The following is a 26,975-nucleotide window of genomic DNA, read 5'->3' as shown; positions in this document are numbered from 1 at the left end:
AGAGAAGAGATGAAAGAGAGAAAGAGAGAGAGTAAGAGAGTGAGAGAGTGAGTGAGTGAGAGAGAGAGAGAGAGAGAGACGGGGGACGAATATACGCACGCATGCGCAGTGCGTCCCGCGATCTCTTAGGCTGCCGGCCGCTTCGGTTGGCCTCAGTCGACCGCGACATTCGGTCCGCGAGATACGATTCGAGTCTTGGATACAATCGATAGGTCGAACATACAAATAATAATAATAATACAAATACAAAACAGAAACGATAAACGTAGACGTACACTCTGACGTAGGACAAGACTAGGACCCATACACACGTCAGATCCTTCCACTCGTCGAAGAAGATCTAACGAAGATCGAATGGGTTCAAGAATCTCTATTGTAAAAGATCATCGAACTATATTTTGCCCGTTGTTAACAAATTGCTATGAGATCGATGAAAGAAACAATAATAATAATAATCACAGAGAAATAATATTTTATCATGCGACGAATGAAATTAATTTAAGCTGAACTTTTGGGAAAAAGAAAAAAAACAGGGAAAACATTTTTTTATAATTAATATTTATTTGAAAAATAATAATAATAATAATAATATAAAAATATAATATATTAGAATATAATATAATATAAATAAAAGGAGAATAGAGAATCGATAAGAAAGATCGTTAATGAATTATTTCTTAGATAATATTTGTGGCTAAAATCGGTTCGCCGGTAGCCACGTGTTTTGTTGACTGATGTCTCGATCGTGGATAAAAGATCGTCAGAGTGATCGTGCGTGGATCTGTATTAATAAGAAGAAGACGACGACGACGACGACGACGACGACGGTCATGTGTTCCTGATCATAGGGAAATTTTTTGTTAAAAATAACAAAGAAAAAGAAAAAAAGAAAAGAAAAGAAGGAAGTAAGGAAGGACGTTATCATCGTAGGAGGGTGGGTGGATGTGATTTGTAAATGACGATAATGTTGCCGATGATGTAACCTATCCTAGCTAAGCTGGTGTTATCGATCTTTAGGTAGACGAAATGACGCGCGACGGGAGATTATTATTATTGTTGGTATTGCTTATGGCGTACGGATTACTCGCGGTTGAATCTAGGTATCATCGCGAGGATAGTTCTCTCGAGCCAAGAAGACATCGGCACAGACACAGGCATGAAACGTCGATTAGCAGAAGGAATCATCACGAGCCGGTTGACAGACGATCGTCATCGAGTTGGTCACGAGAATTGGATTACGACGAATACGACGATATAAATGAGGATTCACGACAAGACGATGATGAATATGACGGTGACGATGAGGATTACGATGGTATAAGGTCTTACGAGGAAAGGTTATATCCTAGATCGAGAGGGAAAAATTATCAGGAAAGAATATACGAATCGAGATATCCAAGACGTCATCGTGAAAATTATTACGGTTGGTATCACGATGAGGAGAAACGTCGGATTTCGATGAGATATAATTGGAAGAATCGTCACAGGTCAAGATTAGAAAGACTCGGTAGAAACCGGCACAGGGGAACAGCTGGAGGAGAAGGTGGAGGAGGAGGAGGAGGAGGAGGAGGTGGTGGCGGTGGTGGTGGAGACGGGGTCGGAGGAGGCAGTGGTTATTCGAGAAACCGCGAAACTTTTCGCGATGATTTTAGCGAGGAAAACGACGAGGAGGAAGAGGAAAGGTCAGCGCGACGTTACGATGACGATACCGATCGTACCGATAATCATTATTCCTCTTCGTCCTATTCACCCTGGAGAAATTCCAAGAAACATAGGAACAATTGGAGACGAGATTGGAGAGGTAACAGGCAAAGTTCGATTGGTTATCGTAACGTAAAGAAATTCTACGATCCTACTAGCATCGACCTCGATAGTACGAGAAAATTAAGGCTGGAAGATCAAAGGAGAAGGAGAACGAACTTGACCGAGAGAATCTTAGAGGATTACGTCGAGAGTGAGAAAGAAGATGAAGAGGAGGATGATATTTGGAAGGAAGCCGAGAAAGAAGAGGAAGAGGATGACGGGACTGGAAATGTCGACGATGATGTTGATACTGATGAGGAACTCGATAACGATTTTTATAAAAACGAAAATAAGCCGCCGTTGAACAGTTACGACGATATCATCAGAAGACTAACGTCAGAGGATCCGAGTACGGCAAAGCCGACGGTTAAAAGGGATTACAGGAACGTTGGTATAGAAAAGTATCCCTTGCGCGTATCTTACAACAGCAACAACAGCGGATCCAGAAATCTTACTCGTCCGAAGGTCGTCGGCTCTTCTTACGTTACCAGCGCGTCCAGTTATCTTGTAAATAAAAAGCCGTCTAAGGGAGAGGAGGTTGTGGATATGATGAGAGTCTCGATGATCAAGTCCGCGAGTGCAGAGATCGAACGTAAACCCACGAAGAACGTGATCAGTGTCGTGGTTAAAGACGATGACGAGCATTCTGGAAAAGCAAAGACCAAGAGTCTCGAGCAGGAATACGATGACTATTTGAACACCGAGGACAACGAAAAGGAGGAGGATCTCATCAAGGCCGGCGTCGATGATGATTCCGGCATGCAATCGGACGTCACTAACACGGTCAGTCTAATATTCTTAACGTATTCATTGAAATTTAAATTCGACTAAACGAGAAAAAATCAATTGTTTATTTCTAAACCGTATGAAAAAACCTATGATAGTTTTCAACGAAGAGCACCTATCTAATCCGAAATCATTTGTAAATTGCGCCCACGAGAAACCGCAAATCGAGCCTACACAGATAGAAATCTTTTCTTCCTATTAAATGACCTTGGCGAGGGAAAGATCCCGATCTTAGCGATGACCACTACGATTTCCATCGTAGTATCGATTCTTTCTTCTTTTCACCGAGTATCCTTGAAAAAGGGCAACGATCTAAGATCGCGGCCTTGAAAGATAAGCTCATATCAGAATGTTATATCCACACGAGGTGGGACATCGACTCTGTCAATAAGACGTCTAACCGATCGGATAAACATCTATCATGTTGATCCTAAAGATTCCAACTTCAAATCACACCTATCGTTTTAATGAACTCTTATCGATACATAAATCCACGATAAAGATAACTCGAAGGATATCTTGAAAATGATTCACAAATGGGAGGAATCTGTACGAAGCAATCACGTTGAATCGCATAGTTGAAGCTGGTAATTTCGCACGTTCGCATTCTTTCGAGACCTCGAGGGTGTATGCGACGTTACCCTTCAGCGATTCTCGGTCTCGCACGGCTGATCTCGTGATCGACTTTCACGATGCAACGCAACAGACAAACCACCTCTTTCTTTCTCTCTTCCCCCCCCCTCACCACCACCACCACCACTTTTCTCTCTGTTTCTCTTTCTCTTTTTATCTTGTTGCACTCGAGAAGATCGTTTTGGATCGTCCTTGGCAGTGCTATTCGCCACGGACCGTGAATCGCGTCAGACACCTACAACAGTCTTGCTGCTTACGACGAAGCAAACCATGCTTATCGAAAACCCTCTCTTTCTCTCTTTCTCTATCTCTTTTTCTCTCTCTTGAGATTCGTTAAGTACTCTAGTTCCGAGAACTGTTTCAAATCTACGACGTTCTTACCAACATTATTAACGACTTCGTATTTGCATTCGTCGCGACGTTGGTGGCTTCTCTCTTTCTTTCTTTCATCACCTAAGATTAGATTATCCTTGAATAAAACGTACTTAGATACCTAGTCTTTAACTGTTGAAAATCTTTCGGAAAATCGGTTAAATTCATCAACGATGTTCCTAGTACGCCAATCTTCATTGCCAAACGCGCCATTCACTCTGATTGTTATTCTGGTACTTGTGTTATACTAATGGACGAGTACTAGGAAACATTGTTAACTATAGCCGATGATGAACTTTGTTTCTACGCTAGTTGGTAACATCAATGAATGAATTTCAATTTCTATCACGTGCATTATTATACATTTGATTAAATCTAATATTGTGCATGTGAATCTAATGTAACAAAAAAATAAGAGTTTTATTTATTTAGTTTTATGAATGTATAATTATTGACATTGCGAGATAATAGTAATAATCATTTTGAAATGATCGATACGAATTGTTGGATAAAAAGAATTCTACGAATTTAGGGTTGAAAGAAAAATGAAAAAAAAGGTTAGAGTGAGTCTTTTGATTAACGAGCGCGAATTTCAAAGATTATTTTCGTCCTCCTTCGTCAAAGCCAATGAACATTCGCCATATCTTTCCTTGTGGATCCAAAGAAGCATATAGTCAGTCTACTCAGCCTACAACCAAAAACTCCTTTCTCTTCTTCTTTTTCTTTTTTTTTTTCTTCTTCTTTTTATTCTTCTTCTACTTCTTTGTCCTTTTCTCTACATGCACATCTTTGTGTTTGCTCGATCATCCTGTAAATAGATGGAGGAACGCTTTCTGCGTACGTCAAGAAGCGGCCTCTCTTCTCTGCATCCTAAAACAGTTTAGGACACAGATGTTACGGATCGTTCAATGAAAATAAGGCGGAAAGTAATTTCGGGAATGTACTACCGGCTCGTGTTGTCGTAAGCTGCCATGAGAAAAAGTAACTTCCATCTGACGAGATCGACGAGAGATCATGACGTAGTGGGGGTTGAGCAGGGAGCGGAACAGGGGGATCGTATAAAAATAGTATTCGACAAAAATATGATTCGGCAGCGATTTGTTTTTTTCCATCTATTCAAAATACGAATCGTCTGGTAATAAAAATTCAATATTTTTCTTTGGAATATTTTTGTTTAAAATAATTCATTGAGTTTATATATAGAAAAAAAAATATAATGTCATAAAAGAATAATTCAATCAATGTTCAATGATTATTTTGCCGGTAGCCTTTTGCCGATTCGAAAGGTAATCGACAACGTCCATCGTCTAGAACGCTTTCAACCATTTCTTTTTTTTCTGATAATTTACAAAGGTAAAACCCGCCACGTTCCATTGTAAAGCTTAAAGCCTCTTTTACCGAGGAGGACGTAGCAAGGGGATTGTTAGTCTCGCGTAATTGAGCAATTCCACGTGCTGGTCTCTTGCACCGTAAAATCCATGCAAGTTCTATGCCGCGGGATCAAAGAGAACGATAAACTTTTCCTGACACGCGATTATATAGCAGAATCCTATTCGAGGAGATTAAAGATCCTCTTTCTTTTATGATCTTCCAAACTGAAATCAAAAAAGATTTACGAATTGAATATATATTTATACTTTTCTTTTTTTTCTTCAAATTTTTTGTCATCGAGCGTAGAACTTTCAACTGTTTCAATCGTGAGAATTTCACTATTTTTCCCATGCTCGTTTTATCAAGGATCTTCTTATTCCTATCCGAGAACTCGAGACAAGCCGTACGTACAGTTGTCCGTTTGTACAAAACCCGACGAGCATTTAATTCGATTATGGCTCATCTCAGCGAGATAACGGACAGTCTCCACGTGCTCAGTGCATCATTTAGAAACACAACATATATCCTTAACGAGCGAAAGCGCGTAATAGGATTTGTTACAAATTATCGCCCAAAGCGGATGTCAAATGTAATATCTGACTGGAATTAACCTTTTTTTGGGTCATCGATGTTAAATCAAATGATCGTTTTCTTAGAAATTAAGGAAAACAAGAAACTCAATGGCAACGGAGATTAGCTCGTCAATCCGAAAGAGTTTTATAATAGCCCACCCAAAAGATGAATAATATTAAAGCACAGACATCAAAGATAATAATGTTTAGGTCATCAGTCTCGAAAAAAAGAAAAAGAAAAAATAATCGTCTTCTTAGAAATTCGAATAAACAAACGAACGAACGAACGAACGAACGAACAAACAGCATCTCATTTGAGAAGATTATCTTATTAATCTGATGAAACTTAGCTTATCCAAACATGCCTTCTGTATGGTAGTACTTGACAATCCCTTCGCTATCACGGAACTCGATGTTAATATCAAAAAGATAATCGTTAACTTGCTCAAGAAAGAAGTCCCTCGGGGTATCATGTTTCACCAAGTTTTATGGGAACCAACAGTGCCTTCGCTGTGACTTTCAGCATCCGGTTCACCTAGCTTAACCTAGCTTAACCTAGTATAACCTAACCTAGCCTAGCCTAAAAGAAAATTTTGTGACCTCTTCTAAAGGCAAATTCATCTTCTATGTGTACTTTCTTACATGGTTACATACATAAATTATCTTTCGATGTTTGCGTATACATATATATGTAGATGTTCCTCGTTAACGAATTAACAGGTTGCTAAGAGAACGATAACGCTCTCTTAGCAAGAGGTGTTAATAGCTGATAAAATGAGCCGTATAATAATCTACCTTTTCACTTTTCTAATCTCACCTTCAGCACAACGCGATCTAATATCTTTGAAGATAGAAAAAGTCGAAGTCGAATGGAATGGCACACAGCTTTTATCGTTCAACGAACTCTAATTATATACCACCTGTTAGTCCAGCTTCCGCGTATCATAAAAATTCTAATTGGGTAATGTCGATCCTAAGAATTATTTTACGATTAGACCGATTGTTCTCGTTCGTAACGATCCTCTTTGAATGCCGCACTATTATTTAGCGTACGATCCGTTTCTACGAACGATCCACGGTATTTCTAATCGATTGTTAATCACATCAATTTCATTCAGATCGAATGTTATAGTCTTGTGTAAAAGATTATTCTTCAAATTCTTGTTTAATTTGATTATACACAAAAATACTTTCAAGTTTATTCGAAGAGTTCATGGGAAAGCTCTTAAAACGTTTAAGAAAAGGATTTATTCGGTTGAGTTACAAGTGGCATCTAACTTCGAACTCTATCTCGATTTAATCTCAATTTATAATCGACCCAAAGGAAATCGATCGTTCGTTCGCAATTTCTCTCTCTCTCTCTCTCTGGACGATAAACATTTGATAAACTTCGTGGAATAATCGTTTACGTTAAACGACGAGCACGTACCGTGTCTCCCTTCCATATCTTTCAGCTTCTCTCGTTGCCCTTTTTTAATACTTCCTATTCAAGATCTCCCTTTCGCCGAAACGCTTTCTTCTCTTGAAGTATCAAGAAAACGACTTTACCACCTGACCGTGAGAGGAACCCCCATAAATACCATCGAGCTTGGCCACAGAAGCTCGTTACCGCGAGCATAAAATTCACCCTTGTACTCATGAACATGTCAAGATACGGCCCTTCGAATTTCACATATGTAACTGAAGTTCATTTCTATCGCGTAGGACCGTAATTCTTTTCTAAATTTACTGAAATTATCGATGCCGCCTATGATTTTCATCGTTTTTCGTATATCATACATTTTTATAATTTTTTTTTATTCCAGAATAATTTCAATTCTTTCGCAATGCGTGATAGAGAGGGGAACCGCGAGGAAATTAAACAAAAACAAATAATTACACAAGTAATATATAATGTTAGGAATAAATATGTCGAAGAAAAAGTACGAAAATAAATAGAAACTTTGTTGTAAATTTTGTATCTACTAACGCCCACTTGGGAAGCCCTTGACAATAACGAAGTTAGCAAAAAGATGATTAACGATCGGAAAACATCAAAAAGACTGGGTTATCCGTAGAGTTGGACAATGATTCACTGTCGAGATGACGATACCATTTGTAAGGACAAATCGCAAAAGAGAGAAAGAGTCATGTGCGTAATAGCTAATTAAAGAATCGACTAAAATAACTCAGACTCTTGGAAGTATGTTCTTCTTATCTCTGTTCCACATAACTCTTTGTTCTAACAACCAATTTCGTTAGTATTTAAAAAGTCATTCTTATAAACAAGTACGTTCGTTGAATTCTTCGACACCCTGTATATATAACACTTGTCATCGTCGAATCAGTTGTTTTATGAAAGTCCAATACCGTAACCGGTTTTCGTGTCTTCAGAGAGTGTTTTTAAAATGAGTTATAAATTAAATCAAAATAAGTTTTCACTTTGTTCGAGTCACACTGGTAGTATATGCGTGGTTGTTTTGGGGACGACTTTCAAAAAAGGTCTTCTTATAAAAATGTTACTTTTTAAATCGATAGCCGATTATAATGATGCTTAATTCATGGACTACTTTCTCCACGAGACAAGATAATCACAAAGAAATAAGACAGATATTTGATTTTGTTCGAATGTTCTTTACACAATCCAATCGTTCCGAGAAAACGTGAAACATTTACAATGAATTACTAATTGAAATAAAGGAAAAAAGTAGGGGGGCGGCAGGCGGGGGGGGGGGGAAACGTTTGCAAACGTCTTGTAAGAATTGACGTTAATGCAAATCGGTGAGTCACGAGTTAATTGCCAAAGTTCATTAGGGCTCCCGGAACACTTGTGCGTGGCCAAGTATTATTAAAATGAGTACTACAGGCTAATTAATTCCTGGAACATCGTTTGAAGTGCAAATTCTTAGCTCCCAAGGCGCTATCAAGAATACTCTCGTCTGGAAATTTTTCAAATATGTGTATGCATGCGTGTTTTTTTTTTTTTTTTTTTTTTTTTTAAAAAGAAGACGCCAAAGAAATCAATTTCATCAAGGCCCCCGGGAGGAGGAGGGGGAGTTTATTGTAAAGCATAAATGAAATCTCCAGACGGTTCTCGTTAACGAGCAATCTCGCTCGCTTTTTTTTTTTTTTTTTTGTATCCTCCTTCGGTCTACATTTTTACGAGTAACCACCAATCGTAGCTGATTAAAGAAACTTTTTAAAAATCGTATTAATAAACAACGAGTCACAAAATATTTGCTCGTTAATCTTATCGTAAACAAATCACAACTCAAGTACGCGAATATAGAATAAGTTTATTTTTTTTTGAATTTGCATTAGTTAAATTTGATAAGAACGATTAGATATAATCCAATGAAATTATCTATCCCTCGGTGACGACTTATTAAACGTAACCTGAGACTAACTGAATCACTGTCATTTTAATAAGCGTTAACATTTAGTCCTCTGGCAAATAACCAATTCAAACTAACGTAACAGATATTGGCCTTCGACGAATCTTTTCCAAGTTTTCCACATTTAGCATGATCTCTTATCGTTATTCACTTATTATTAGAGCGTGTATCGATTATATTTATCCTTCGCGATCGTAGACTACCGATATCACGAGACTCGAACAAATCCGGGAATTAGGGTCATTCCAATTGCCCATTTGGAGTAGTTCCAACAATCTTTGCTACGACGATAAACTAAATATAACCAACAAATAACACGGAAACACTCTCATTTCTATGCGTATTTACGTTTAATACATATTATACTTTTTCACAAAGATTATTATTACAGATCTAGAGAATTTATCTAACATTAATTTTGTTTATATTAACAATTTAATCATTAAACCGGAATCGAAAGATTCGATCGTTTTCCATTAAAAATCTTTTCCTCTGAGGAAAGAAAGAACGTACGTTGAAGCTATAAGTGTAATTTCTCCTTTACGGAAAGTTGCGGCCGTGAAAGGCGCGATCGGTTAAATAACATGTTACACTACTACCATCGCAAATACCAACGTAGCTTTAGATGAGAGTTAATGTTTACGACGAGGGGATGAAGTCATTATAAAAAGAATCTCTCTTTCTTTCTCTTTCCTTTTCACTCGTTCGATCGGAGGAACGTTATAAGATGGGACGCAACGTTAGAAGAGAACAAAAAAAAATTGTTCAAGAAAAAGGAGGACCTGTTTGCCTTAGAGTAAACGCGTTCTTTCGCGCGTGCCACGATCTAAATGGGTGTCCGGCATTATCAGAATCTCAACAACAACCTTTATAAACCTTCTCAATATTATTTTTTGTTTTCTTTTTTTTTTTTTTCCCCCCTATTTGTTTTCTCTCCCTTGAAATATTTTTCCCCGTTCGTCTTGTATCTTCAAGCATCTTCAATAATCCGGTTGTTCTATGGAAACACGCATCGCTGCGACCTCGTTGATCCCGCTTGTATGTTGCATTTTTGTAAAAAATATTCACCACGATGTTACTCATTTTATCGTCAACACGAGAGACGAATCTTCGTTGTGAGAAAATTTGCTTACACGCGATAAAGTGGTATTCCTTTTTTTTTTTTATTTTTGCTTTTTTCTTTTTCGTACGATACGATTAAGAAACTATGTATAACGTTATCCTCTATTCTCTCTTTTTCATGACGAACATTATCTCGATGATTTAATAGTCGAGATAAGATTCGTTTCTGAGAATGATATTGGTTAATATATTGAAATAATACGAAATTCAATTATGAATAATTTCTTTCTTTTCTTTTTTTTTTGTATTCTTTTCCTAACGTTTCTTCGTAGTCTTTTTTTTTCAAACAAGATTAATTATTTCCTATCGTACGAATTGAAATGAAATATTTTAAGGTATTTTTCGTAAGAGTTATAAAAAGTAAAGAAAGAATTGTTAAGTTGCAACGATTGGAAAGGATTTAATTTTACGATCTCGTGTGACGTTTCGTATCCTAGACGGATTAACAGTTAGATGTCCAACTGTTAACAAAGAAATGAATAATAGTATTGTCAATAATCGATGTGGAAGATCACCAAATTCTTAGAATTTCTACATCATTTGCAACGATTTCGATGTTACTCACGTTTCGTTACCGTGAGGAATCATCCGGAAATAAAATTATCCTTCAGAAGTATTAATATAAAATTGCTGTGACATTTTAGTTTGCTTTCACTAAGTTTTAATGAGATGTGTCGACACGAAGATATTATATGGAATGAAAAAGAAAAAAAAATGAAAAAGTGTTATTAAAATAGGGAAAAAAAGATTCTACGAGAGGTCAATCAAAGATAACTGATTGAATCATGAAGAAATCTTGAATTCTATTCTCACATTCTCTCATCAGTCAAATACAACTAGGCGTATCTCTTCGAATTGGTACACTATTATTTACAAGGAACGCAATAACGCCAATTGCAACTCGCACGAATCTAACAAACGTTACGAAACCTTGATAATATTGGGTGGGCAACTAAGTGAGTGTGGATAAATAAAAAGAAATAGAAAGAAAGAGAGGTCCCCTGGGAACCCGTAGATTTTGATTAAAGTAACCACAAGTGCACTTATTTGCCAACCCAATATTATATTATAAAAGGAAACAATGTATTTGACTTACGTTAATTATCTAAGAAATCAATTTCTTTGGCGCCGCGGTCTCCATCACACGCATTATCCTTCTATTTTTTTTTTTCTATTTTCAATTAGAAAACTATTCGCTAATACGATAGAGAAAAGATTATATTTCGCGATAAAGTAATTTTCGTTGGAACGAGAATTAAACTGTGTCAAGGTAAAATAAATTTGCGTAATTCTTCGTTAACATACGATACAGTACATTGTACCCAGGTGTTTTTCTTATTTTTTTTTTTTTTTCTTCTTTTTGTTAAGAGGATAAAAAATTCTTAAAAGAGATAACAATAATATATATTTTCTTATTATTCTTTCCGTTGAAAGATGATTCAGAATACACGATTCTTCTAAGTGATACATGTAATTAACATATAAATGCGTATATGTGTATATACAACATACGTGTAATAAATTACGAGGAAGCACGTAATCTAATATTAAACATTTGCACATTCGCCTTAACATTCATTAACGATACGGTTTATCTAATCTATTGCCCGTTACCCCTACTACTTTCAACATCAATCAAACCCTGTACGGAATACGAGCGAGTGTCTACTTTCCTTTCATTAATTTTCTACAGATATTCTTCCTTCGTATCCTGTCTCTACCATAATGAACTATCTATCGCATTTACGAAATGACTCACATTGCTGTATTTGCAAGACACCGGCCTATACTTTGATAAGATATTATTTCAAACGTAGTTATAAAAAAAAAAAAAAACGAAAAGAAAGTTTATTAAAACTTACAGCAACGAGTTATATTATTATGATTCGGTAAATAAAAAATCTCGGAAAGACGTTAATGCAAATTTTCCTTTAATATTATATTATCAAACTTTAAAACGAGATATAAATCTCAATCATTAGAATAACAAACAAGATACAAATAACAAATCTATATCCTATTTTAATATTATAAGAAGGCAAGCAGCATATTTCTGTCATCATTCACGTAACTTTCTAAAGGCTTGATTTATAAAAAGTGTTAAACTCTTCTCGAAAGAAATACCATGTTGGTAAGGAACATTCGGGACCTTTTAGAAAATTAACGAGCGATAAAGATTCGGTAGGCGTGAATCATAGCGCGCAACCGTGCCAACGAGGAGAACGACGAGGTTTAATAACAAGGGCTAATGAATAGGGCCGTGCTCGTAAATTCGAGGGACACCCACGAGTCGCGTGTTGAGAATTTTTTTTCATTGCCCTTTTGCTTTATGCATCGAATGAGAAAAGGGCCAATAAGAGAGAGAGAGAGAGAGAAAATTGAGTGCTGGGAAAGGCAAATTGAGCAATTAATTTTATGATAAACATTCTTCCCCTTTTTTACGCGTGGGTGTTCCTAATATTCTAATAATCCTTTTCATAACTCGATATCGTTGAGATGCTGCAACGCCTACTTAAATTAGATCTCAACATTTTACGTAGGTTCACTCGGATACGAACGGACTTAACGATTTTCTATAAGGTATAATTACGATCAATTATCTTCATAGTTTACTAACGTTCGTATCATAACGCAAAAATTTATTAGAAAACGAATAACGAAAAGAAGATTCCAGTGAATCGAAGTGTTTAGTCATCGTAATAAATTATGATGAAATTTTTGGATCAATCATTAAACATTTATTGTAAATAATTTTGAGATTAACGTTGAGTACACATAATTCCTTTATATATATGGTTAATTATTTAAAACTAATATAATATAAAACATACACGGGGTGTCGAGTATTTAACATAGAAAAAATCTCATGCTGACTATTCAACATTGGAATTTACGTTTTAAAGAATGTGTTCTCGGGGGGAAGAATAATCGCGAAGAAGAAGCTTAGGTTTATTCGAGCTATGCTTTTTGATCGGAATGAGTCTTGCAAGTCCATCGTAAAGTATGATTTATTCGTCTCGTTTTATACTCCTCGTCGCAAGGCAGTTAGACCAATTATCCAGAACAACGTGGACGAACGTGTGTATACATATATATATAAGTACTAATACAACAGAAACGAGACACACACATACGAGCCAATTTATATACCACGAACTTAAACCGAATTGCAACGATCTTCTTTCTCCAGACATAATTCGCACAATTTGCACCGGCTGATTAGCCGCGCCCATAATTCCAATGATCGATAATTAGTGCATATGCCTACCGATATAACGTCAAAAACGGTATGCAAGTTATCAAATAAGTATACGAATCGATCTCTTATCGTATCAAATCGTTGATGCGTGTGTATCATATTTGAATGAACACAGAATTTGATCTCTGTGCTGTGCTGTGCTGTGCTGTGCTGTTAAATCCTTTGAAAGTAAACTCTTACGTGAAAATAAATATCTCGTATGTATGTATGTATAATCTCGTGGATGCCGATCACCGTCGATTACAAAATTACACGAAGATTTTGCGTGACGTTAATAATAACGTTATCGAACAATTTTTTAATAATATTCATCGACAAAAATTTCTACCCTTTTTAACATTTCATACGCCACGCATAAAGGAACAAAATATCTTGAGATCATTTTTCATGCTCCAAAATAACAATGAAATAATTGCTCCGGGTATTTCATCTACCATGAGTACTTACTTTCAAGATGCTACCGAGAAAAGCTGCAGAGCCACCCCGTTGCTTACCAAAATAACTTTTGTTCTTGATCCACGAAGTCGTCGACCGTAACACGTTAGAAGAGGAAAATCGTGCTAGCATATATTATGTCTCTTTGAAATGTATTGCGTTAACAACACTTACTATACCTAACTCCTCGTATACTTGATTCGTAAGCATTCAATTTTAATAAAATAAATCTAAACTCTCTCTCTCCCTCTCTCAAGGGAAAAAAGGAAAAAGAAAAATAAAGAAATATAAGTAAGTAAGATGCAATTTTGTTAATTTACCGATGACGTAAGGATACTCTTAATGTAATTAGTGAATGATATAGCCGTGGTTGCCAAACGTATAAGTTTCTACTCTCATCTCAATTTTCACGTAAATCTTTTTTCTAATTGTAAGAAAGAAATAAAGAAAGAAAGAAGGAGAAAAAGAAATAAAAGATAACTTTCGAGAGATGCCATGAAGAAGCGTTTCGGAAAACACGTGTTTCTTTTACACAGTTGCCCGATATGTTTACATAGATGTTCCAACGTCTGTTTACTCTTCGAATCCCTCTTCACCGCTTTATGATACTCGCAGGTTATGGGTGCCTCTCCTACCGTCTAACCAATATTTATGCTCCGTCCTGTGAACTCGTTACGATACTATCCTACGGTTTTATGTTACACCTCCACGAAAATGACCTAATAACTTAATAATAATATTTTATCTATACTTTCTAACGTACACCAATATAATCTATATATATATAGATACGCATAAGTATGTTTGTATCGTATAAAAATATACCGATGATGAAACTAACGAATTAATTATTAAGAGTCAAACAAAAATAGATAAAAAACAGAAAGTTTCGCCTTCGATCACTTTCTGAATCCTTGAAAATACGTCGTCGTCGTCGTCATCGTCGTCATCGTCGTCATTGTCGTCGTCGTCTATGAACGTAGGCGTTACTTCTATGGGCAATACATCAGGATAATTGCATACTACATTTAATGAAATACATAAGACGTATTTCTATCGGAATACGTTTAAACGTCGCCGTTAACGAGCTGCAAATATTAATGTTTCTTTCCTAGTCGTATAACTTTGTTTATTCATCGATCGACATAAACTAGAGAGCCGTTCGTTTCCTGGTCCTTATCTAATCGTTCATCGAAAGAGAACACATGCATTTATTCATTCCTATTTGTGATTTCGCGTTAATAATTCATAGTTGGAAGGAATGAAAATTATAAAAGAAAAGTCATCATACCTACACACGTGAATAACAAGACAAGACGACCATAATTATTATAAACGATGGCTGGTTAAGCGATTCTTATTTTCATTAAATGCAATTAATATGTTTATTGAAAATGTGAAACATTATAGGTATGAGATGTCCATGTAATTAGATGGAAGAATAGATATGAATTATAGGCACGTTTTCTATTGGTCGATGAAAATCTCAGAGTATATTTTATTAATGCGATACGTGTCTCATGCGCACGTTGCTCCAAATGATGTTGGAAAAGATGAATACAAAGTGGAAATGGCTTGGCGTCAAAATATACTACTACTTTGCTATTTGTTATACAACACACAACATACTACTGTATCCATCAAGCAGATTTACTACCACAATACTATAACATTTTCGCGATCTTCTCTCTAACATTCCTGAGGATACTTCGTATAAATTTATTCGAAAACTTTACCTCGGATCTAGATAATTGTCATCGTAATTCTTTCCTGGCATTTACTTGTCTTATTAACATTACTATTTTTCTTCTTTTTCTATTTACATCTCTCTACGAGACATCAATTTTGAATGTTACGATCTTGATGTTTTTTAAATATCCCATCATCATCGAACGTATCAGGATATATCTCGATAAAGGATAAAAACAAAAACGATTTGATAATAATTATTCATCAGTCTCGATCAGCAGTTATTTTCATACAAATGACATCGAACAAGTTTACCCGGAGAGAAAAAACAAGACGAAAGAAAAAAAGAGGGGGGGCGGAAAAAAAAAAAATTATAAAATGATGAAGAAACGAGATTTTAATTCACGTATACGTTTTATTAATGTAACGACGATTCACGTTATTATACGCGAAGGCTACTCCATAATTATCCAGACGGTCATAAAGCTTTTGTCGGTGAAGCACGCCGTCGTGCGTGACGTTCCTAAAAGTCAGCACTAATTTTCGCGGTAAAGAAAGTCAACGGACCCAAACGATATCTTAGCAAGCAAATGTTTCTTCGTTAGACGATTCCCCCCCCCCGCCCCCACTCCCCTCGATGTTGAATAAGCTCTTATCATTTACGCGTGCTCGCAAGCGAATTCTATTTCCATGGTGAACGTGGCAAAAGTCTCATTACAATATCGTTGTTTATTATTCACTGTTATAAGATTAGACGATATTAATAGAATACGAAATTAGAATAAAATGAAACTAGAATCTGAAAAAAGAAAAAAAAGAAAAAATGTGATTCTATGATTAATTCCAATTGTACCCATGTGTTTTGGGCAATAAATGATATCATGACACATGAGTCATGTGTGTCAAAAAGTAGGTTAATTTCGTCATAAATTCATTTGTCTATTTAACGAGAACGTTGTGACGGAGCAACATTTGAAATTACTTAAACTCTCAATACTTTTAAATAATGTTACAAAGTGTTCGATAAAGATAATATCATATGTTTTTGTTTAATCAAGCTTAGATGAAATTTATGGATATAAGGATGCGACCGGTATCGAAGGTGTAAGAAAGTTTACAACAACGTTCGCACTAATTGCTGAATAAATCGCAATTACGCGTCCATTGAAAGTTTACTATTATACGGGTCAATTCGTAGAGCACACACACCGTAAGCTACCCATGGGAATCGTCGCGATGTCTGGTCCGTTGGTTTAATTATAATGCATCGACCTCGTAACACCGAGATGCGATATAGGAATTGAAGTAGCTCGTTTTGGTCTTTGGAATCCCGTGTCGTATTATTCTCTCACGTTTTTCCATTTAACGAAACACCACGACTAACATCATTTCCGTTGGATGTATGTACACGAACCGTTTACTCTGTTAGTTATTCTATTCTATTTTTACAATCTCTTACAAATGAATTTTCTTTAAATAGATACGATCGTGGTTACGATCGATTACGTCAGAGAGAGATAATGGAAAAATCATTTGGCAAGGATGGGTGTACTACACGTCTTTAGTATCTATGTCGAATTATTCTTTCACATTTAGTTTCTTTTTTTTTTTTTTTCCCATTTGAAATATCTCACAGTGTTAACATTTCCGTTGATTAACACGAATAAATCATCACATTCGTTCGATTATATTTTTTTTTCATTCCCCATTTGAGATTGATTTTCTTTAAATAAATATAAATTGCGATTACGATCGATGACGTTAAAAAAAAAAAAGAAAAAAAAGAGATAATAGTCGAAAATCATTTGACAAATACGGTAGCTCGTATTAACGGATACTCGATCGTGCAAAGATACATATTAATATTAACGACATGGGTAAGTGCGAATTCGTCGGCCTTCGTAAAAGGCATTCTCTCTCGGTTGATTTACAAGCGGCAAGCGTGCTAAGAATTTTGTCGATTTACTAACGTGACGCGCCTCTGTTTAAGTTTCATTCGATTCCGTCGTCGTGGCCCACAGTAGCTTCTGACTACTAGCTACCACCTTTCCCATACAAATAACAAATTACGCTCTGATATCATCAACGAGGACACGTTTCCGTCGCATTACAAATGGAACGAATGTTAATCAGCCGTTATTTCTATTTATCTATGCTAATATCATGAACAGAATTAGAATTCCATTTCGTTAACTTTTCTCTTTCGCTAGATTCTGTGATCTTTTTTTTTTTACGATAAAATGATTGGCAAATGTAATCGAATAGATTGAAATACGAATTACTAAGTTTCATTTTATTCATCTTTCGAATTTCACATTTCTGTATGAATAAATAAAAAGAAAAAAAAACTTAAATATAAATTTGAATATAATTGAAGATAATTTACAGAACCACCAGGTTTTCTCGAGTTACATTAGTATTATTGCTTATGCCAGTCATTCGTTTTTCGCTTAACTCGTCGTAAGAGGAACGTCCAGTAACACTGATTACAGCAGCGTTTAATAGGAACTTACAGTTTAACTCAGCAGGACGACGTAACGTCGGTAGGCTAGTTCGTCGTCTAAGAAGGGTCACGTCGTCTAGATAGGATCAATGACCTTTTTACCTATCCCAGACTTACTCTCAAACGTCGTTTACCAACATTTGCGTTAGGTACTTCGCGAACAGTCGTCTATCTTCGGTTGCTGTTACTATTTTAGCAATATGAAAGCTTGTGGAATGTGAGAAACGACGTTCGTTGACGTACGAACGATGGAACTGTGCTTTACTTTTCAACATAATATTCTGCTATATGTTTACATAATGGGGACTAGACACGAGTTTCGACAATATTATCAAAAATATTTACGAAATAAATTTCTTTCTATTTCCACATTTGACTAAAAACTAACTTAAGCTTAAGAAGAATAAAACAAACACACACACACGCACGCACACGCGCGTAGTTGCTCCAATTTAATTATTTTTAATTTGAAAAAATTGATCTAGGACTCATCATAAATTCCACCTCTACTTGTTATCGATACACCCGAAACATGCTCCGGGCCGTATATAATCAGCGCAGCTGTTCGCATTTGCTCGGTTCAACACCTGTGCAATGAGTTATAGGATGATCATCTGACTTCCTTCGAAGATAGAAATAAACGTTAAGATTTCTCGACCGGTTAACGAGCATCTTCCATGAATTTCTCATCTCGGTTAACATAAGAAACATATCTCCATGAAACAGCGACAAGGAATTAACTATCACGGTAGTCGTTTTTAACAGCTATAGGTTGAGAATCACACTTTCTTTCTAAGTAACGAAAGACAAATTGAATCCTGATTGAAATTCTTATCGATACAACGATCAACATAAACGATATATAGATATATATCTTTCTTTGTGTATATAACCTAACGGTGATAATTAAAAGTTCTTCGAAGTATTGAATATCAACTACTTCTTTCGATAACGAGCATACATACATATATATACCTATATGTATATATACATACTACATCATAGTACGATACGAGTTTAGATCGAATCCGACCAAGAGGGAGAATTAACTAGGTGATTCGATCGAAAAGAAACTCGTCGATTAGCGTGGAAGGACTAATTAGTTTGTGTCTGGATAACTTGTGTCTGGATGCAAAGCGTTAAAGGCCTTGGAAGATGTCGAATGAATGGAAGGAAACATACTACTTTTTGCCTTGTTCTCTGAAAGAATCGACCTTCTTCGTCGTTTGCTGCCGCCCCCTTCCCACCTCTCTTACTCACTCCCTTCCTTCCTCACCTTTTCTCTTTCTATTTCCCTCTCGTTTGTTGCCTCATCAGACAGACACCTTCGTTCGCTAAAGGAATATTTCCGAGAGAGACTTTAAAAGGAAACGTATGTTGTGTGGTGTTGTTCGTTTTGTAACGGATCGGGTTAAGGCCTATACTCATCGAAGTCTTGCATTTTAAGCCACTGACGATGGGTAGACGACGAATTTGCATAAAGCCGCTGCCAAGTTGACGTTCTATAAATAAACGGGACGATCTTGGAGTTGTCTCTTGTTACCAACATAGTAGTTCACCCATCTATCGTCAAATATTCATACAGTTATGTGACGACTGTTAAAAAGATGAATATTTATTCTAAATAATAATAATATTACGTTTCGATCGCGTTATAATATATATTTGGAATATCGATAAATATTTACTACCTACGCGAATTTAAACTCACGCGAGAATAATAATTGACAAGCGACCCTTAATCATGTGTTCCGCGAGAGAAAAGACGACGTTAATTTCCCTAATTGGCTCATAAGTGTCGGAACCTGTGATTGAAGAAAGCTACTATTACCCTCGCAACTGCCATAAAGCACAGACTTGAAAAGGTACGACGTAAAACGTACTGACGCCCGACCAACGCTAGTTCGTTCTTTAAAGAGACGAGAATCCAGATAATACGATCTAAATTCACGGTTAATTGTCCTGATTCTAAGCTCGCGTGACGACGCTTTCTCGTTCTAATCGTACTTAATTCGATTGAAAAAAAAATTTCATGGAAAGTTGTTACGGTCTTTGTTGATTCGAAAACACAATGCTTATATTTTTCTTTTTCTTTTTCTTTTTATGTATCTTTTAACAATAGTAAATCTGGAACGAAGATAAATAATTTTTCTTTCGTTTTTGTTATTTAAAACGATTGTCCAGAGATTAATAATGGACACATTTGTGAACATTTTTTTGTATTTATAATAAGATAGTATTCGTGTTTGCGAATAAAAATTTGTTCGAACCGTTGTCGTTAAAAGTATGTCGAATTTAAAAAAAATTATACATACGATGACAGTAGTTTATCATACATGTTTAACAAATATTTAGGGCGTGGTACCATTACAAGTAAATATATTGGATTACACTCTTGACCAAAAGGTTGAGAAACTCTGGTCTTAGACTACCTGGAAGCAAAACGTTAAAAAAAGGAACAACCGATAACATCCGCATATTCTTCTGTGTATTTATGAAACGTGCCCCTGTCCGCATCGGATTGGAAATAGTCAAGAGAACGCTTGGTATATTGATGATACCATCCGGCAATGATAAAGTACGAGGAACCGAGCTCGATTCATAAACTATCGATTATTTTCTCTTTCCAGCGGTTAAATCGCAACGAGATCAATGACATTGGGAACACGTGCGTTGCTCCGTAACATCCTCGTGACATAACTGATGTTCTTACGTACACTGCAATTTTCTATAATTCTATTACTAACACGCGCGACGAAAGGGGATAACGAACGAACGAACAAAAAAAAGTTAATTAATACTTTATCGCGCGTGATATCAGGGACAAAACCGATATACCATTGTCATTGTAATTACAAAATAATAACGACGTTTCGAATAAATTCAATTATTGTAACACGCGTGTGCAACAATAATAATCGTATAATTAAAAAGAAAAAAACTAAACGGAACAAATATTTCATGCTTATACATATATATATATATATATATATATATATCCCTGTTACAATTACATCGGAGTCCTCGTTCCATCTAATTATAAATAAAAAGAAAAAAATGTATTCGAGAATGCACACGTGAGAACAAAACGACGAAGTAGTATTAAACATCGTAAATAACTCTAATTACCAATCTCATTTGAATAATCAATTGAACTACTTACAAGGTACTTTATCTACACGCCCCACCAACACCTACATTGACGGTAGGACGTCGATATCAAGATTAACGTTTAAAAATAAAAATCTTAAATGATCAGTGCAATAAGGCTAATCTATCGTGACCGATCGATTACATCGCATTATCGCTATTATCGAAGTTACCTCCGGGCAATGTATCCGGTAAAAGATCATGCGACATATTTTCATGATTTATATTTTGCGAGGCCTCCAATAACAAACTCGTATTTTGTATCTTCACGTATATGTATATATATTTATATATGTTAATATATATATTGTATATGTATCTCCGGGCTGATTTGAAACTGGTTTATGAGCCTAAAGTCTACGAAGGAAAATGTATATACTATACCAACCGTATAACGCATAATAGCATAATAACGGCCATCTGAGGTACGATAGACGAATAGACAGACAGACAGACAGACAGAAAGACAGACATACATTACGGGGGAGAGAGAAAGATCGATCGTACCCGTTGTCGATAGTTCTCTTGCATTAGTTCAAAGCTTGACACGTATGAATTACTACTTTATTACGCAGACACGGACGAACTCCATTATCCCTTCCCCATACCCTTTAACTTGTTCGATAGTTTCCTGACAGGTTGAAATAAATAAATGTATAGTTGAAAATGTATTTTCACGATGCACTTAAATTTGAAAAACAACATATTTTAAGATAAAGAAATGAGTTCACAAATGCGTAAGATAGTTTCTTCGAAGAGATGATTTTTTTTTTTTTAAAAAGAAACAGCACATGTAGAATAACGGTATTGTCTATTATTGCCTATACACTTTACTGCTGCTCGACATTGTCTTAACAGTTATATCGTCGTGTTTCTTTTTCTCTCTCTTTCTTTCTCTTTCTTTCTTTCGTGTTGTAACAATGAAGCAACAACGAGTAGAATTAGACGTAACGTCTGGAACGTTAATGAAACTTGCTTGGATATTCGTACACCGAACACACTTCGTCTAAAATTAATTGTAAATGCCAAGACATCATTTAGTAAATGATTTTAACTACGAGACGAAAGAGAGTAAGTAATACCAAGCTTATCTTTTTTCCTTTTCTCCATTTCTTTTCCCCCCTTTCGCGTTCACCGACGCGACGTAATAAAACATATTACGTTTTTTTCTTCCCGTTTTCTTTCACTTAACCTCGAATCTCATCGCATTTGCCATTTACAGTAATTACAAGGTCGACTACTATCCTCTCGTCTTCAATCCTTTAGTCCTTTTATTGTTAATTACTGGTAAGTTTGTTAATTGGAATGGTACGATCTCGAATAAAAAGGGGATGAAAAATATGCGAGAGGAGGAGTGGATTCAATAACGTGTTATTAAATCTCGTTAATTACTCGTTCCTTCGATAAGGGTATTTCTTAAATTATGCAACTTCTTGTTATCTTGTTAATCGTTAACAATATATCTTTTCTCTTATCTTATCTTCTTTTATTTAGTTTTCTTGAAAATAATAAAATGTGACCGAAGTAAAAAAACTATGATTATAATAAGTTAGATATATTATTTTCAACGTGTACACCTGTCTACTGATAACCCAAAGAAATCGAAAGTATTGTACTTTATTATCGTCATAGGGAAACGGACAAGTAGTTAAAGCCCGAGGTCGACAGACGTCGAATAGACAATGAGACATACGAGCGAAATGTACTCGTGAGCGTTAGGATAAAAATAGTTGACCCGCTTCAAAATGCGCGCCGCAACGTTTGAAAGTTTTCGCTTTGAACGAACGAATGAACGAACGAACAAACGTGGCCAGTAAGACTCGAGTACTTAAGTAAAGTGGTTAATAGACGTCACTTCAAAATGTAACTACTAATGTGTATACACAAAAGAAAAATATAAATTAAGAAAACAAAAAACAATTTAAATATCAACGATGACGACCGTTTAATAAAACAGAGGACATTTACACGACACGTTTATGGTAATCAGATTTACTAATTACAAGCATTCCACGTATTAGTGGTACACGTGACTCACGTTTATTCACACCTCTATCCCATTGAATATTTTAATACATTTATTGTAGTTTAGAAACGAAACCAATGCGTCTTGTATCTTCCGTATTCTTATATACTTTTTGTTTTTTCATTATACCTAAATATTTTTATATGAAAAGTAATTCGAGATAAATTGATATGGAAAAATGTTAGATTGTTTCTTTGTTGAAATTATTCTCGGAAAAGTTGCACAAGATTTAGAAATGATGTCAAATTAACCGAGAGATCGCTATAAGGTCTTTTATTATTTGAATAATCATACCACCAGCTTACTTTTTGGGTTAACGCATCGTCGTTAAATTCCATTGACGTGCAATTAGCGATTGTTGTTGTATGGAGCGATAATTTCTTCCAAGCTTTACTCTCTCGCTCTCCTCGTTCTCACGTTCCACCATTCGCAACGTTTTAACGCGACCTATCTGCGACATTAAGCGAGAGGAATATCCACATTACGTAATATAACATTAACGACTGGTGTTAGATTCGATCTTGGTGCACACGGTAATGAATACTTTGCCATATTCTTATTGAATAAATATTGCTACGAAAATTCTTCTTCCTTTTCTACAATACTTTAACGTGATGTGAAAAAAGAAAAAGAAAAAGAAAAAGAAAAAAAAAATACAAGCAAATTTTACAATTTATGTTAATTACTTAAACAAAATATCCTGAAGTAACCGATTTATCATTTATCGAACGTAAGAGCCAATTTAACTCTGCACAGTAATTTACGTTTGTTTACAATTTTACTGAAGAAATATTACGTCGTAAGTAATATCGATTGCTTATATATCTTTCATCGAATAAAAATGATTGCCTTTCAAGATCTAAGATAATAAATTGAATGAAATAAAACACTGGATGTTAATAAAATTATTGAAAATGCGACCACCGGTGGTGATTGTATGTTTCCACGACGAAGTATCAAGACAGATTGAATTGTTTCCGAACGTTCAAGGTAACTCGTGCGTGCATTATTGTTTACATGCTCGTAAGTCAACTTCCAAAGTCGGAATCGATATGAGCATGGGTTTACAAATACTGTTATTGACGATAGATATCCTACGGTTGATCGCTCCATCTTAGGATGAATGAACCGTCCCTATTTGGTTCGAGAAACAAGTTCTTTCAATGAAAACCGCCTTGTATGAACGTACAGGTTCCCTTCTTAACTCTTTCCTCTTTCTCTTTCTTTCTTTCTTTATTTATTTATTTCTTTCTTCTTCTCGTATTCTTTCTCCGACTCTTTTTTTTGTTTGCAAAGACATTCCTCAAGATGATACTACAAGAAAAATACAACTTGTTATTCCACGCATCCATTCAATTTTACCATGGTTGATCTCTTTAAGAGAACTTACCATAAGCACCCATCTCTTTCTCTCTACTTATCTATGTATCTTTCGAAAGTAAAACGATCCAGCTGTATTCACGCTCGAAAGAATAAAACATATCTGAGAAATGCACCATACCTAAATACATACATACACGTAACCCACGGTGTTTCAAGTTCTATAAGTCAATAAATTATTAATACCACGTGTTATACGTAATCGAGATATAATTAATATAGTCGAGATGTTGTTTTTCAAATCTATTTAACAAACAAAAGAAATATTTATCTCGCGAATGCGCGATTTTCTATAAGAATCGATTCGCGTTCGTTCGATACTTTAGATTGAAACGTGTTCTCTTATGTTAGAGGAACTTGCTGTTAACCAATGCGCGAAAGACACATCGATATGTCATTGAGATCGTTAAGCTACGGTTCAGTGGCTTCCATCTAGCATGCCTTCGACGTTCTAGATATGTAACGCTCATAGATAGGTTCGTTGCTCTATTAGTTCAATTGTCATCCCGGGATAAAGGGTAAAGCTTATTTACAAAAAAAAAAAAATACTTTAAAGCGTATTACACACCGAACTAGACATTTTCTTTAGATACTTTGTAAATTGGTAACAAATATTTAGCTATCCCGTTATGTGAATTACCTTAAGAAATATCTAGCACGCGTGACTAACAATACGATTTATTTCAAAGGAATTCGATAGATCATGATCTATCCAAGGACGATTAATTTAACGATGAAATATCGAGAAGGAAGAAGCATTTTCTTCTTCGGGATCAACTAAGTGTCATTCATTCCTCGTACGAGTCCTACGTGATCTACGACTTTCAAACGAACCAGATGTTCCATTCGTTCCAGCTACGAAATTTTTGTCAAATGTCAATCGAAATTAATCATCTCAACAATGCTAATCCGTGAAACCGAGTACTTTATCGATTGACTCTTGTCACATAATGACTCTTACATCGTACGATGACAAATGTTTTCTGACAACCAATCAATGAACTGAAAATATTCAAACGAGAGACATACATTAATATTAAAAAGGACAAAATAAAAGACGATCTTTTATTGCGAGCTTGATAAATAAACGTCGTTAATTGTGATTAAAAACGATAGATATTATACTTTACATCACCATTCGTTAGATTAGAAAATCGGAAATATAATTAACATTCTTTTGCACTTTCTTTTCCATCGAATTTTGACATATCTCAAATCAACGTAACTTCGATGAAGAACAAAGATGATGCTTAGCTAGTTCTTTATCTTTAACGAAGAAACCACCATTCCGATGACGGATTTATCTTCGTCGTTGTCGTAGTAGTTGTCGTCGACGTTGTTGAGGATAAATCAATTTTTCTCAACGTTTGTTTACGTAGAAGACTTTCTAAAGGAGTGTCGAAGCTGGCACGAATCGAAACTCGTACGGTAAGGCGTGAATACAACATGATGTCATCGTTAGGCATTACACCTTATCCTTATTAACGGTCAGAGCCACCGGTATGTAATAGAAAAAGAACTTTTGGATGATCTCATTGGTCGTGGAAAGGGGTGGGGCGGAGAACGGACGGTCGATGTCAAAGTTCACGTGACAGGATACATACGTTCTTAAAAACCCTTTCACTCAATGCATTCTAACGTACGTTAACTTGTAACTATGTCCTTTCAAATTCTTTTTTTATTTTCTCAACTGGATCAACGTTCGCTAGAGTATATGATTGAAAAACGTAACACGTAATACATTAATCTTTCATTGAGAATGCTACTCGTTGTTACGATTATTACTACTACTACTACTACTACTACACTCTATTACTAGTAATAATAATAATAATAATAAAAAATTTTTTTCAACTTCTAATCTAATTGCCATTATTTTCTATCTCGAGAAGGGTTGTTGACAGCTTAACCAGACCCATCCTATCTAGATTCGTTTCATTTCGGAATGCAGACCGAGGGCGACATCGTTGCATACGAAGTGCCTTCTCGACACGTGACCTACGACCTTTCGCACGAGATCCGAATATCCCTCGAGGAACGTCGCTTTAGAAAGCTATCTGCCGATTCTTCCGCATTCTAACGTTATACCTGCGACACTTTCTTAGATAATACGATCTAATCTAATTTATTGTTTTAATGTAAGGATACATTTTTTTCTTTTTTCTTTTTTTTTTTTTTCTTCTTTTTACCAACATATTTAATTTTCCTTTTTTCTTGTATATTTTCTTCTTTTATCTCCAGCCTTATCATTCTAATTATATGTACCAACAATTAGAAATAAAGCAATAATATCTTATCAGCGAAGGTAACGTTCGGTTTAACCTACTTACATTATCAATACAAATGACTAATTAAGCGAAAAATCGCGATTAGATTGTTTATTTGCTTTTGAAAAATAAATAGAGGGGTATACCGTTAAGTCTTGTAAAATTTTAAGGAAAAATAAGAAAGATGTTTTATTATTTAATTATTTTCGCATAGACTCTCTTTTCTTTACTGT

General features: G+C 35.5%; 1 protein-coding gene across 1 annotated transcript in view; it reads left to right on the top strand.

The window, feature by feature from the left end:
* The first annotated feature begins 614 nt into the window (after positions 1-614).
* The window catches only part of LOC106792046, a 75,295-nt gene continuing 48,934 nt past the window's right edge, over positions 615-26,975 (top strand). The window contains exon 1 of the mRNA XM_014758158.1: positions 615-2,586. Coding sequence (XP_014613644.1) covers positions 1,027-2,586 — 1,560 coding nt within the window. The 5' untranslated portion in view covers positions 615-1,026. The remainder of the gene's footprint in view (positions 2,587-26,975) is intronic.

Source organism: Polistes canadensis, unplaced genomic scaffold (genome assembly GCF_001313835.1).
Source record: "Polistes canadensis isolate GaletaPanama2010 unplaced genomic scaffold, ASM131383v1 scaffold_8, whole genome shotgun sequence".
NCBI classification, from domain to species: Eukaryota; Metazoa; Arthropoda; class Insecta; order Hymenoptera; family Vespidae; genus Polistes; species Polistes canadensis.
Note: the sequence above shows the minus strand (reverse complement) of the source record. Positions and strands in the feature narration are given on the sequence as shown.